The 12,997-nt window shown below is 52.0% G+C and overlaps 1 protein-coding gene across 5 annotated transcripts in view; it reads right to left on the bottom strand.

Annotated features, from left to right (window-relative positions):
- Positions 1 to 706: 706 nt before the first annotated feature.
- ZNF76 (zinc finger protein 76) overlaps positions 707 to 12,997 on the bottom strand; it is a 35,744-nt gene continuing 23,453 nt past the window's right edge. For 2 of the 5 annotated variants that reach the window (XM_054490640.2, XM_054490639.2), the window contains exons 3-14: positions 10,453 to 10,533; positions 10,262 to 10,339; positions 8,816 to 9,015; positions 6,298 to 6,414; positions 5,964 to 6,039; positions 5,278 to 5,403; positions 4,944 to 5,123; positions 3,904 to 4,137; positions 3,647 to 3,810; positions 2,775 to 2,939; positions 2,121 to 2,234; positions 707 to 1,545 (exon numbers count right to left, since the gene is read on the bottom strand). In XM_054490640.2, coding sequence (XP_054346615.1) covers positions 1,441 to 1,545; positions 2,121 to 2,234; positions 2,775 to 2,939; positions 3,647 to 3,810; positions 3,904 to 4,137; positions 4,944 to 5,123; positions 5,278 to 5,403; positions 5,964 to 6,039; positions 6,298 to 6,414; positions 8,816 to 9,015; positions 10,262 to 10,339; positions 10,453 to 10,533 — 1,640 coding nt within the window. In that variant the 3' untranslated portion in view covers positions 707 to 1,440. Of the gene's footprint in view, positions 1,546 to 2,120; positions 2,235 to 2,774; positions 2,940 to 3,646; positions 3,811 to 3,903; positions 4,138 to 4,943; positions 5,124 to 5,277; positions 5,404 to 5,963; positions 6,040 to 6,297; positions 6,428 to 8,815; positions 9,016 to 10,261; positions 10,340 to 10,452; positions 10,536 to 12,997 lie in introns of those variants that run through there. The other 3 variants (XM_054490642.2, XM_054490643.2, XM_054490641.2) reach the window with 2 other exon arrangements.

The raw sequence follows: 12,997 nt of genomic DNA, 5'->3' as shown, positions 1-12,997 counted from the left end.
AGAGAGAGAAAAAGAGGCACCTCCAATCCCTGCAATGTTCCTGTCTAGGCAGAGTCAAACCCAGAGCTTCTTCCCATCAAGTGCCTTCCCCTGTATCCCTTCCTCCCGCCGGAGCTGATCTGGTCTCACCAACTCACTTTTCAGTGGGGTCTGATTGTGGCTTTGAAATCCCACAGCACAGTCCTAGATACCTAGGTGGGCACCCCCAGAGCTGGGTAACAGAGCCAAGACTTCAGCTCCAGAGGCATCAGACTCTGCTCCTTGAATCTCAGTAACCTTGGCAAAGGTGCCCCCCAAGCCTCACTCTAACCTGGGGCTTTGCCCTCTTGGAGAAGCTGTGTGATTTGGGGGTAGCTGGGTTGGAGGGGCTCTGACTACATTCCACAAGAAAAGGCAGGAAAAGAGTTCCCCCAGCTCAATCACATGAGGCCTGAGATTCAGCCAGAGCCTGGAAGCAGCGGTCACCCTGGTCCTGTTTGGCTACCCTGGAGCCCACCTGCTCAGCTGTGGGCAAGAAGCCACCAGCAGCTCCTCAGGGCTTTATCTTATACTGGGCTTCCTTCCCACCTGTGTCCCTGGCAGGCCAGCCCCACCACTCTGGCACCAAGGCTGAGTGGGGTTTGTGCCAGGGAGACAGGGCTGATAGCCTGACTTGACCAACCCTGCCACCCGGGCCTAAAGCTGAAAGGATGGAGGGACCCAGGTGGAAATTTGGAACTTTTATTAAATACTCATTCATCCATGTGCCACCACCACCCAGAGCAGGAAAAAAATTATCAAAATGGAATTTAAAAAAACAAAAACAAATCAAACCCAATCCCCAGCAGTCTATGTACAGGGCCACTCCCTGCCTCTCTGCCATAGAGAGGTTGGGGGGCAGCTGAGGAGTGGCGGGGGCCGGGCACCTTTTCTCCAGCCACAGGCCCCTGAGGAATTAATTGACTGTGGTGTCAGGAAGTCCCTGGTGCCAAGTAGCCAGGCATCTCAGCTGGCCTCCAGGGAGGTGGTTATTGCTGGGAGGGCAGGACAGGACCTGCTCCACTGCTACTGGGCTGAAGAGCTGTCTGTGGCTCAACCCTACAGGGCCAGTCCCCATAGCAGCCCCAATCTCTACCTGAGAAGGGGAGCAGACTGAGGGCCAGAAGGGTGTTCTTTAGGACAGCGGGCGCCCAGCTGATTTTGAGAGGCGGGTGCCCTGGTGTAGCCTGGCTTGTTGTCAGCTCCCGAGGATGATGCACTCCCCTGATTCCAGCTGCCTGGCCCCACTCTTGGGCAGGGCCCCCATTCCCTTCAGTTAGGCAGTTTTCTTCCTGTCTTCTCACCCCAGAGACCTGTGTGGCCACCTTCCATGTGTCAGCCACAGCCTGGGCCCTTGGGGGCAAGAGTGGCCATGCAGATGGCACTTCCTCCAGCATGATGTGGGACCCAGCCCTCTTGGACTCAGCAGCCACTCTCCGACACTGTTGTCTCCAGGGTCACGGCCCCTTGCTGCATGGCCGCAGTGGCCACACTGATGGCCTCCTCTAAGGTCTGCTGTTCCTCCAGCTGTGGGGAAGGGGGTGCAGAAGGAAGGAGAGAGTGAGACCCTCCCTGCTAGATTCCAGTGTTAGTAATATGTGGCCTACTTTTTTTTTTTGACTCTCCCCCATCTACCCAGTGCCACATGCTGAGCACTTAGTAGGGCTCCAATAAACACGAAGTTCACAGATGAAGAGTCCTATTAGGCTAGGCATGGCCAGGGGGCCCTGAAATAGCCAGGATCAGAGAGACCAGCTTGCTCAGGGAAGAAGGACTGGCTGAAGAGAACCGTGGTGATCATCTACTTCAGCCTCCTTAATTTCCAGATGAAGAAACAGAGACACAAAAAGCTGAAGGGCTTGGACCACAGGTGGACTGCCATCGGAGTTACCCTGAAGGCCAGAAGAGGCTTCAACATTGTGCCTCAGCCAAGAGCGAGCCTGAGACAGATGCATGGATGCAGGAGGAAAGGGATCTGTCCTCTGAAATGGGCTCTTTTTGAGTCAGATGCCCTTCTCTTCAAGATCCTCATCTAATTCCCCTTTATTCCTTGTTGTCTTCTCTGGCCGTGGGATCCCCTTTCCTCCCAGATCTCTACTCACCTGCACTGCAATGTGCGTTCCGTTGGCTGTGGCCAACAGTGCCACCTGTTGATGACGAAGAGATGCTACACTTGAGTCCTCAGCCACCACAGCCCCAGAGGTAATGATCGTGACCTGAAAGACAAAAGGAGGTCTTCCATTCCACCTGCAGTATACTCTCCCTCCCCACAATCCAAATAAACATCCCTCCAATTAAGGTGCTGGGAACAACCCAGAAAAGAATGGATAAAACCGTATGGGTCAGATTAATCAGCCTGAGGATCAGAGCTAAGTAAGGCTGGGTTTCCTCCCAACTTAGAGCCCAATTTAATTTAGGGATTTTGAATCACAGAAGGACAGAGCTGTAAAAAATTCCAGAGATATTTTAATCCCCTCACTTGAAAATGGACAGAAGTCCACGGAAAAGTGATTTGCCTAAGGTTGCAAAACAAATCAGGGTTGAATTGAGATGTAGAAAGTGTCTCTTGACCTCCATTCAACTGCTTTTAAAGATAAGAGCTGCTCATGGCCCAGTAACTGTGGGGAAGACCCCTTCTTTTGTGGGGAATCTTTGTCCTGGTAAGAAGACTTGACTAGTTTAGGCTGCACTTTAATGCCCGCCCCATGGAAAGGAATGACAAAATAAGAAACCCCAAGCAAACCGCCTGGTCATACGGGCTGCGTCTGGGTGCCATCGGCGCTGACCATGGTGACTGTACGTGTGCCAGATGTGGCCAGGTCGGCATCATGACTGGGGATGGTGAGGGTGGTGCTGCCGTGCTGGGTGACCATACTGATGGCACTCCCCAGGGCCTTCAGGTCTTCCGGGGACAGGCTGACCTGCCAACAGGAGGGGGAAGATGAGCTGGCAGTGTCAGTGGAGGGTTGTCTGAAAGTCCCTAAGGAAGATATACCTGCTCTCCCAGACAAGGTCAGCTTATTAGTTTCACGTCACAGTGGTGGAAGGGATGGGTGACAGGCAAACAAAATGGGTCCAAGGTTGCAAAGAGAGGCCACACTAGAAGAATTCCACTGACTACTTCTATTTATCTCCACTTTGCCTCTGGGCCCTGTTGTATCCAGCTCAGGGTCGCCACCTGATTGTGTCCTAACAACTCTAGAAAGCATAGATGTACTTTCTAGCAAGGGTACTGACAAGGGTCAGGTTATATAGCTGGCTAGTACACTAGTAGGACCAGACCCCAGGCTTTCAGACCCCATACCATGTTCTGGATGCTGTATAAACGTGCCTCTCTTGAGAAGAACATCCCATGTCCTGTTCAGATGAACAGGACCTGTCAGCCTCCAAGTAAAGAGAGAAACTACTAACTGTGCTCCAGAAGCCCCAGAGACTGAGCTGGAAGCACAGGAGGAGGAGAGGCTGTGCTACAAGATGTGGTCTCCTCAGCCTCAGCCTCTGAAGTCTATAAAACTTAAACAAGAAGCTGGGTTGCAGTGGGGCTGTCAGAACTTCAGGGCTCCCAGAGTCCCCAGAGAGAGTGGAGAGTGCCAACTAGTATGGCACCTCTGCCCTCCAGGGCCTGTACCTGCTGGGCACCATCCTGAGTGATCAGAGCCACCTGGGGGGTCCCATCTTCTTCAGTCACCATGGCCACTTGGGCTGGGATGTCATCACTCTCTTCCTTCACCTCCGAAAGGTAAGCTATCCGGGGTCGTTTGGGTGGCGGGCTCTCCTCGGCTGCAGAGGCGGCTGGGAGAGGAGAGCCAAGGCTGACACCTGCTACCAGATGCCATGGGGAGGCCTGGCTTGTCCCCACTCTCACCCCCTGCCCACTCCCCTTACCCTCAAGCTGCTGCTGCTCATAGAGGGCCTGCTCGCTCTCCTCCGTGGCCTCCAGCTCGCCGTGGGCACTGCGCTTGTGCATGGCCAAGGTGGAGGTCTGCCGGTAGGTCTTGCCGCAGGTGCTGCAGGTGTAGGGCTTGCAGTGTGTGTGCACCACGTGGTGCTTATACAAGCTCGAGTACTCGGTGAAGCGTTTCCCGCAGCCTGGCACCGTGCAAACGTATGGCTTCTCCCCTGGGGACACTGGGCTGTGAGGGGGGTGGGAACTGGGGCTGGCAAGGGGGAAACTAAGGGGACAGGGGTGAGGGACAGCGTTGGTGAAGGGAGAGCCAGAGGGAGGGAGAGGGACTGAGACTCTGAATGGACAGGGTTGGGGAAGATGGCCAGTGGAACACAGAGAGGACACGGGTGTTGAACCACTGAATCCAGAGACAAGGCGGAAAGGAAACGGGGGACAGGGCAAGGCTGGAGCTAGTGAAGGGGCTGGTAGGGGGCACTGGGGCTTATAAGGTTGAGGGTGGGAGGTTGAGAATGGTGAACAGCAGAGGCAAGAGGCAAGGATGACTGAAGTATCAGTTGTGATGGGAAAGAGGGGACACATGCTGAGAGACAACACAGAAAGCTGGATGAGGGGCACAACACCGGGGAGGGTGAGGACACACAGGAGTCATGGACGGCGGATAAGGTGAGGAGTTGAAGGTGACAGTTCACTCTGCTTCTTCCCCATCATTCCTGACCCTGGCCTCTTTTCAGGAGTTCAGTCAGAGTTGGAGAATTCAGGGTGGGTGTAGAGGGGTGGTAGGGAGCTGAGGGACCCCAGAGAGGACTGGCAATACCTTTCAGATTGGACCTAACTGGAAATGGAGGAACTGCTCACTTCAAGAGGAGTTGCTCTGGGGTACCCTACCCCCAGACCAGCCTGGAATGGCTGGCACAGAGGGGTTCTGGGCTGGGAGTTGGGAATGTGTCTTAGATGGGAAGCCTACAGTAGAGGGGTTGGGGCCTGAGTGAGGGTAGTCCTCGCATGCCAGCTAGCCCACCTGTGTGGATGCGCACGTGATTCTTATAGTTGGTGGCGCTGGTGAAGCCGCGGCCACAGTGGGGCTCCGGGCAGGTGTAGGGCCTCTCGCCTGTGTGGGTGCGCACATGTACCTTGCGGATGTTAGACGTGGTGAAGGAACGGCCACAGCCCTCAAAAGGGCACCGGAACGGGCGTTCACCTATGCAAATGGTGGGATGTGAGGAGGGGTGTGGGAAAGAGTGCCATGCTGGAGCAAGCTGGGGACGGCACTGGGCTCCAGGTCTAAGTCTGAGAGGCAAGCTGAATTCCTTTTGCCCAGGGAATGGGGTTGGAGTGGGCAGGGCCCAGCATACCAGTGTGGGTACGGACATGCTTCTGCAGGTCTCCTGAGGTCTTGAAGGCCTTGCTGCACAGCTCCTCTGGGCACTTGTATGGTTTCTCACCAGTGTGGGTACGAACGTGGCTCTTCAGTCCATAGCCTGTCCATATGTGGCAGGGATCGGGTGAGATGAGCACCCAGTGGGGTCTCATCCTCCACCGTCCACCTCATGCACAGGCTCTCCACCACCTTTGGCTCAGGAAGCCCATGTCTGCCTCTATCCCACCCCTGCCTGGGCAGGGGCTGGAAAAGCCCACTCTGCCCTGCTTCCCTCTCCAGGGGCAGTTGGAGCCATACCAGAACATGAGCATGAAAAGAAACTTAGAGAACTCATGGCTAAAGGTCCTAGTTTCATAGAGGGGAAAATAAGCCCAGAGAGATGCAATGGCCCACCCAATAATCCACAGCTGGTTGGCATCAGAGCTGACACAAGAGGCTGGGTCTCTCCACCAACCCTCCAGGCTCCTTCTGCTGGCCTGAACCATGCTGCCTTTCACTCCCGTAACAAGGTTTCCTCCAGAGAGAGCACCCTGCAAGTCAGAGTACTCTGACGGTAGTTTCTCCAGGAAAGCAGCCTGGTGTTGGGTTCCCTTCAGAGAGATCCCAAACAGAACTAGAACCCTCCACCCTCAACTGGAAGCAGCCCACCAGGCAGATTACCTGTGGCAAAGGCCTTTCCACAGCTGGGGAAGTCACATCTGTATGGACGGTCACCTGTATGAGCTCGTTCATGCACCTGTGAGGACAAGCAATCATATAATTCAGAGGAGCAAGGGTATGACCTGGGCTCTTTGGTTTTCTTTAGGACCCTGATTCTCTTCCCTCCTGTACCATTCATGTGTGTCAAGCGCTCTGTGCTGGCATTCCTGTGTACCCTCATTTCTTCCCTCCAGCAACTTGAGGGCAGGGACCAATTCCAATCAAAGCAGAAAGGTAGAATTACAGCCTGGAAGGGAAGACTGCAGAGCTGACGGCTGTCTGCCAGCAACCTTACCTTTAAGTGATGAGCGGTGGTGTAGAGACGCCCACAGCCCTTGTAGCCACAGCGGAATGCTCTGTCTCCAACTTGCTGCCCTTTTCCATTATGGGGAATCTGGCTGTCATGAAGAACCTGGGGGAAAAGTCTTGAGATCCCTATATGTATTCTCCCCAGTGAAGAAGGTGGGACACAGGGCCCTGCTGGCAGCTTAAGACCCAATAGGCAGGGTTAAACCTGTCAGGGGCCTCTGGGGCAGAAGAACATAACTAGACAGACAAGGAACAGATGCTGGGGCATGCTACAGAAGAAACAGGGTGGGCATGGGGAGTCACCATCCATCTCTGATGGGATAAAGGGAGACCTACAGGTCATAGTGGCTGTGACGGCTATTGAAGAAAGGCTATCACATAGATAGCTAGGTAAGGTGAAAAGGGAGGTTGTCTGAATGGCCATGCTTGAACTGGACCAAGTGCCAGAAACCCTCCTTCTAAGCACACACACCTAGGAGCCTGCAACTCTCAAGACCTCCATCTTCTGATGGGAGGGGTCCCCTTCCTCCTGGCACGAAACTAGTGCTTAAAAAGTACATAAAAAAGGGGGCTTGCTGTGGAGATGAGCTCACCTAGGTTCATCTGATAGGACATGGGGCCCAGAGTGAGGTGGCCACGACCAGAAGCACCCAAGGGAGTGCTGCAGTTTCCACCAGAAATGTCAGCTCTAATGACATCACCCAGCTGACAAGTCCTCCCCTTTTGTCTCCTCTTCTGGGATACTGCTAAAGCCACCCATCTCATACCAGCCTCTGGATGCAGGGAGCCCTTATTGCTCTTCTGCTTTCCTGGGCAGGGTCCTGGTGGGACTGTCCCTTAGTCTTTCTTTCTAGAATGCTTCAGAATCACACTCTGGTCTTTCCAGGAGCTCCTGAAACTGAACTCTGCAAGTCACACTGAGCAGGGGACAGAGGGGTGAGGCCAAATTCATGGCAAGGTCTGTCTAGTTAGGCTCCAGCTCAGGGGCTCAAGCAGCTGAGAGTTTCACGGACACTTAAACAGTTTCTGGGTACAAGGTAGGGTCAGAGGTGGCCAGACCTGCTTGGCGAGCTAACCCACACAGGCACTTGGATTTCATTCCATGTCTCACTAGCTCCTGGGGTAATCACGGGAATCGAGGGACATCAGGGATGGAAGTGACCTCTGAGATCATCTGGTCCCACCTCATCATATTAGGAATAAGCTGAGGTCTAGGAGAGGAGGGACTCACCCAAGTTTGGACTAGGTAGTGGTAGAGCAAGCATAGATCTCAGAGCTCATGATTTAAATAAAACCCACTTCTCTTTACATCAACATCGAGTCTCAAATTTGGTCTCTAAGATATACCTCAGGGAACCGGGGTGGAAGTGAACGTAGCCTGCTGTAAAGTTCTGTACCTTTTTTTTTTAGATAGGGTCTCCCTCTGTTGCCCAGGCTGGAGTGCAGTGGGACAATCTCAGCTCATTGCAATCACCACCCACCTCTGCTTCCCAGTAGCTGGGACCACAGGTGCGCACCAACATGCCCAGCTAATTTGTTTTTGTATTTTTTTGTAGAGATGAGGTTTCGCCATGTTGCCCAGACTGGTCTCAAACTCTTGGACTCAAGCGATCCACCTGCCTCAGCCTCCCAAAGTGCTGGGATTACAGGCGTGAGACTCTGCGCCCGGCCTGTGCTTCATTTTGAAAAGACATGAGGACTTCCTTTTTTCCTCCATCATTCAGTCACACTGGTTTCATTATAAATAAAAAACCTCCCCCATCTTCGAGTAAAACTGCTGGAAGGAAGGAACGTGCAGGAAGCCCTGGCACATCCAGCCTGAGGCTCTGCAGTCATTCCAGGAAGGGAACACCCTGGTTTGGAAAGCTCAGAGATGTCTGTACCCTTTTCCCCACAGGCAGGACCATGGTTTCGGCAGAAAGAACTTGGACTGACTGGTATTTGCAGAGCCAGGACCCTTTTCCTTTCCAGCTGAGCTACTGTGTGGGCCTCATAATCCAGGAAACCCAGCTGTTCTGTTGCACATGCCCTTGTCATAGCCCACTGAGGTTAATTTTCCAAATGACTCAGTGAGTCACAGAGAAGAAATAAATACATTACCTCAGTGGACTAGAAAGCTAACACAAGTCACTGGCAGGGCTTTCCCAGCTAGTGCAGAGGATTACTACAGCAGCCAAAGTGAAGCTGGGCCTAACTCCCCAGCATAAGGATGCCACTGTTTCTTATGGCAGCCTTCCCTCTGCAGAGACAGCGTAAACAAAAGTGAGCGTAAACAGCTGTCAGCGGCCAGGCCAGGCTGTGTTGCACGCCCTAGACAATGATGTGTGACAGGTGAGCTGGGGGAGCTGGGGTGGAGGGGCAAAGAGAATATCCCACATGGTGCCCAAGCACAGGGCTGCCCTTGTCCTCTTGAGAGGTGAAGTTCTGGCAGGGCCAAGAGGCAGTGCGCAGGCCAGGCCCCGTTGTCTAAGAGTGACAGACCGTGTCAGGCTCTGCGTGCTCACCTTGCTGGCATACTGCTCCAGGGCCACCACTGTGTCTGCACTGAAGCCCTCATCATCCTCTGCTGCCAGGTCCTCCAAGCCCACCTCTGTCTGTACGGCCAGGATGGTGCTGTCTGATGGCACAGCCACAGGGTGGTGAATGTAGGCAGTGGAGCCATCTTCCAGCTGGACGGCTTCCAGGGCGCTGGGGTCATAGCCTTCTGCAGGGAACACGCGGTTAGCCCTGATGCCACATAAGGGGAAGAGATACAGCTGGGACCCTAGCTTTAAGTTAATGAGAGATACATATACCAAGGAGGTTTTCAGCATCCAATTTCTCAAGGCCCTTCACTTTGTGATTCACTCTTGCTGGCCCTCCTTCTGCGGCTGTCTCACCTAAGGATGAGGTCTCCTATGGTACACTAAATGGGAACTCAAAAGCTCCTTGAGGACCTGAGACAGGCCCATCATCATTCTGGCTTAGATGACCACAATAGCCTCCTGACCAGTCGCTTCTCGCCCCCTCTAGCTCCCTCCAGGCAGCACAACATCCAGAGGGATCTTCACGGGACACAAATGTGACCATGTCACTTAACTGCCTAAACAGTTTAAATGCTTCCCACTGGTCTCAGGATAAAGACCAAAATCCTCACCCTGACACTCAAACCCAGAGTGCACCAGCCCTGTCTTTCTCTCTCCAGTTTCCTCCTGCTCATTCTGCCTTCACTCCCAGGGCTCTAGCTCCTAGCAGTTCCTGGAATATGCTGTTCTTTCTTCCCCCAAGCTCTAGGCCTGCACATGCTATTCCTTCTGCCTGAAGTACTGAACCCTCCCTGCCATCCCTCTTCCCCCAGCTAAGTCTACCTCATTCTTTACCTCTCAGCTCAAGCATCACTTCCTCAGAGAAGCCCTCCCTGAGCCTGATCTCTGTTTGTAATGATCAGTTCATCACTGATGGCTTGTTTCACTTCTGTTTCCCCCTCTAGACTCTAGGAGAGCGGGGACTGTGTCTGACTTTGTTCTCTCTTGTATACTGCACACCTAACAGAACTCCAGGCATGCAACAGTCACTCAAGAAACTACCTGTGGAAGGAATAAATTGTTATTCTTCAGCACCTTAGGAGCTTCATTCTAAAATATTAGTTTTTTTTCCTGGTCTTGGATTATATCCTCAGGTCCTATTTAAAGCCCTAAGACTTTGTGGCTGTGCTGGAGCCAAGGCCACCATCAAAGTCCATGTGACTGATCTCCAAGGCTCACCTCCCAGTGGCAGACATAGCTGCTCCTGTGGTCTGCACCAGGGAAGGTGGGCAAGGCTGCTAATCCAGGTGAGCATGTGTGTACCGTGGAGACGACAGCTCCCATGTCTACACCCCAGTTGTGTGCCATCCCATCCTCCAGTCCTGCCACCCCATCCTCCAGTCCTGCCTCCCATCCTTCCCCCAGTTGTGATGATGGTGACCCTACCTCTGGGTGTGCGGTGTATGTAAGCCATGCTGCCATCTTCCAGCTGCACAGGCTGACCATCCTCAAAGGAGAGAGCTTCTGTAACAAGAGCAATGCTTGCCTTTCCCTGGAGCTCAGTGCCATGGAGGGGTCCCTTGGTGGGGGCTGTCAGGCTTCCCTCGACAAGGCATGGTGTGTTGGGGTGCCCTCACCTTTCTGTACTGTCACCTGGTGAATGTATGCGGTGGTCCCATCCTCGAGCTGGATCACCTGCCCTTCAAGAAGCTTCTCTCCTGTTAAGAGTGGAAATGGAGAGAAATGGGCCAGGACCAGAAGAGGGCTAAGAAACACCTGCCTGTTTTTAGCTGAGGCTTATTTGAGTCTCTAGGCATGAGCCTGCAGGTCTAAGCATGAGTAACATTTTCCTTGTTCCCTTGCTCTGTCTCCCTGGGCCTGGGCCTTGAGACACTAAGGGTGAAGACACTTGCCTTGCCAGAAACCATCACATCCCAACAGATTCCCTTCCAGTTACTGACAGGAGGAATAACTTCACTTATTATTCTATCCATGCCCAGCCAAGTGGAAACTTCCAACCTAATAGTAAGTTGCTGAGACTTGAACTAATGGCCCTTAAACCTGGATGCGCCCCAATGGGTCAAAATTCAGATATAGCTCAAACTAACAAAATCAAAACATATCCCCTCATCCCTCACTACGACAGTGTGCTAAGACCAGGAGCCCCTGTGAAGGCAGGCTATATAGCTTAATGGTTAAAAACAATAGACTCTGGAACCAGGCCAGGCCTCCAGAGTTTGAATTCCAGCTCTACCTCTTAACAGCTGTGTGACCTTGGACAGCTTATTTAACTAACCTCTGTGCCTCAGTTTCCTTTTCTTAAAATGGGGATTGAAAACTGTGTCTCTTATAGGGTTGCTGTTAGGGTTAAATGAGTTAACAAATATAAAAGACTGGGAAGAGTGCCAGGTATATATGGTCAGCCCTCAATAAATCCTAGTTTTTATTATAAGCCCAATATGCATTTTAGAAGAAATGGAAAGTAAAGCAATAGAGAACTATGTGAGCACAACTATTATGCTATTATGTGTCCATGAAGGTCTTATTCCACTACCACTGTTGAGTAATGATTCCTTCATTGACCTCTCATATTTTCATTTCAATTTTCTAGTAAAAAATTAGATCACCTAAGGCAACAAAACAAGCAGCAAAAAAATTAACAAGACTCCAGATTTCCTAAGATATTACTCTTCTTTTACCTTACTGGAAAGCACTTCTAATAAGGCTCTTGAAATTAGAACTAGACGACCCTTCCCTTGTGTCCAGTGAGTCTGACAGAGGGGGAAGGAAGAAGAGAAATGAAAAAGGAAAGAAAGGGAGATTGAAGAGTTAATGACGGTCAGATTCGGTGGCTCATGCCTATAATTCCAACACTTTGGAAGGCCAAGGCGGGTGGATCGCTTGAGCTCAGGAGTTTGAGACCAGCCTGAGCTATGTGACAAAACCCAGTCTCTACAAAAAACACAAAAATTAACTGGGTGCAGTGGTGCATGCCTGTGGTCCCAGTTACTCGGGAGGCTGAGGTAGGAGGATTGCTTGAGCCCAGGAGGCAGAGGTTGCAGTGAGCTGTGATTATGCCACTGCAGTCCAGCCTGGGTGACAGAGTAAGACCCTGTCTGAAAAAAAAAAAAAATAAATAAATAAAAAGGCTGGGCATGGTGGCTTACATCTGTAATCCCAGCACTTTGGGAGGCCAAGGCGAGCAGATCACCTGAGGTCAGGAGTTTGAGACCAGCTTAACCAACATGTTGAAACCCTGTCTCTACTAAAAATACAAAAAAATTAGCTGGGTGCGGTGGCAGGTGCCTGTTGTCCCAGCTACTCGGGAGGCTGAGGCAGGAGAATCACTTGAACTCAGGAGGCAGAGGTTGCAGTGACCTGAGATTGTACCACTGCACTCTAGCCTGGGTGACAGAGTGAGGTCCTGTCTCAAAAAGAAAAAAAAAAAAAAGTTAGGCTGGGTGTGGTGGCTCACACCTATAATCCCAGCACTTTGGGAGGCTGAGGCAGGCGGATAACCTGAGGTCGGGAGTTCGAGACCAGTCTAGCCAACATCATGAAACTGTGTCTCTACTAAAAATACAAAAAAATTAACCAGGTGTGATGGCACATGCCTATAGTCCCAGCTACTCGGGAGGCTGAGGCAGGAGAATCACTTGAACCCGGGAGGTGAAGGTTGCAGTGAGCCGAGATCACGCCACTGCACTCCAGCCTGGGCAACAGGGTGAAACTCCATCTCAAAAAAAAAGGAAGAAAAAAGAAAAAAAAAGTTAATGACAAGTGATTTGTCCTCTCCTTAGAAGACTGAGGTTTAGGAAACTGAGCGCTCAGGTGGGAAAGACAGTTACTTCCAGCCCAAGTCTCTGCTGACTTCTCCCCTTTAGAGGAATCCCCAAACTTGTTCCCAAACTGAGTCTTCTTGGGGTCAGTAACTAACAGTCCTACAACTAACCAAAGGCAGGTAAGGTGGAGATAAAGGTAAGAAATAGGAAAGGCAGCTGAGATGGGGGGAAGAGGAACCCATTTTCTTCCCTCCCACCCACAGAGCAGTAGGCTACCCTCATTTTAACAATTTATCTGTCCTGGTAAGGGCATCAGTACTTGGGGTTCTGAAAGCATCGGCAAGCTATGGCCAGCAGAGTGGGTACTGCTTCAAGGTAGAAAACAAAATGTTGAGAAGAG

This window comes from Pongo pygmaeus, chromosome 5 (assembly GCF_028885625.2).
Source record: "Pongo pygmaeus isolate AG05252 chromosome 5, NHGRI_mPonPyg2-v2.0_pri, whole genome shotgun sequence".
NCBI classification, from domain to species: Eukaryota; Metazoa; Chordata; class Mammalia; order Primates; family Hominidae; genus Pongo; species Pongo pygmaeus.
Note: the sequence above shows the minus strand (reverse complement) of the source record. Positions and strands in the feature narration are given on the sequence as shown.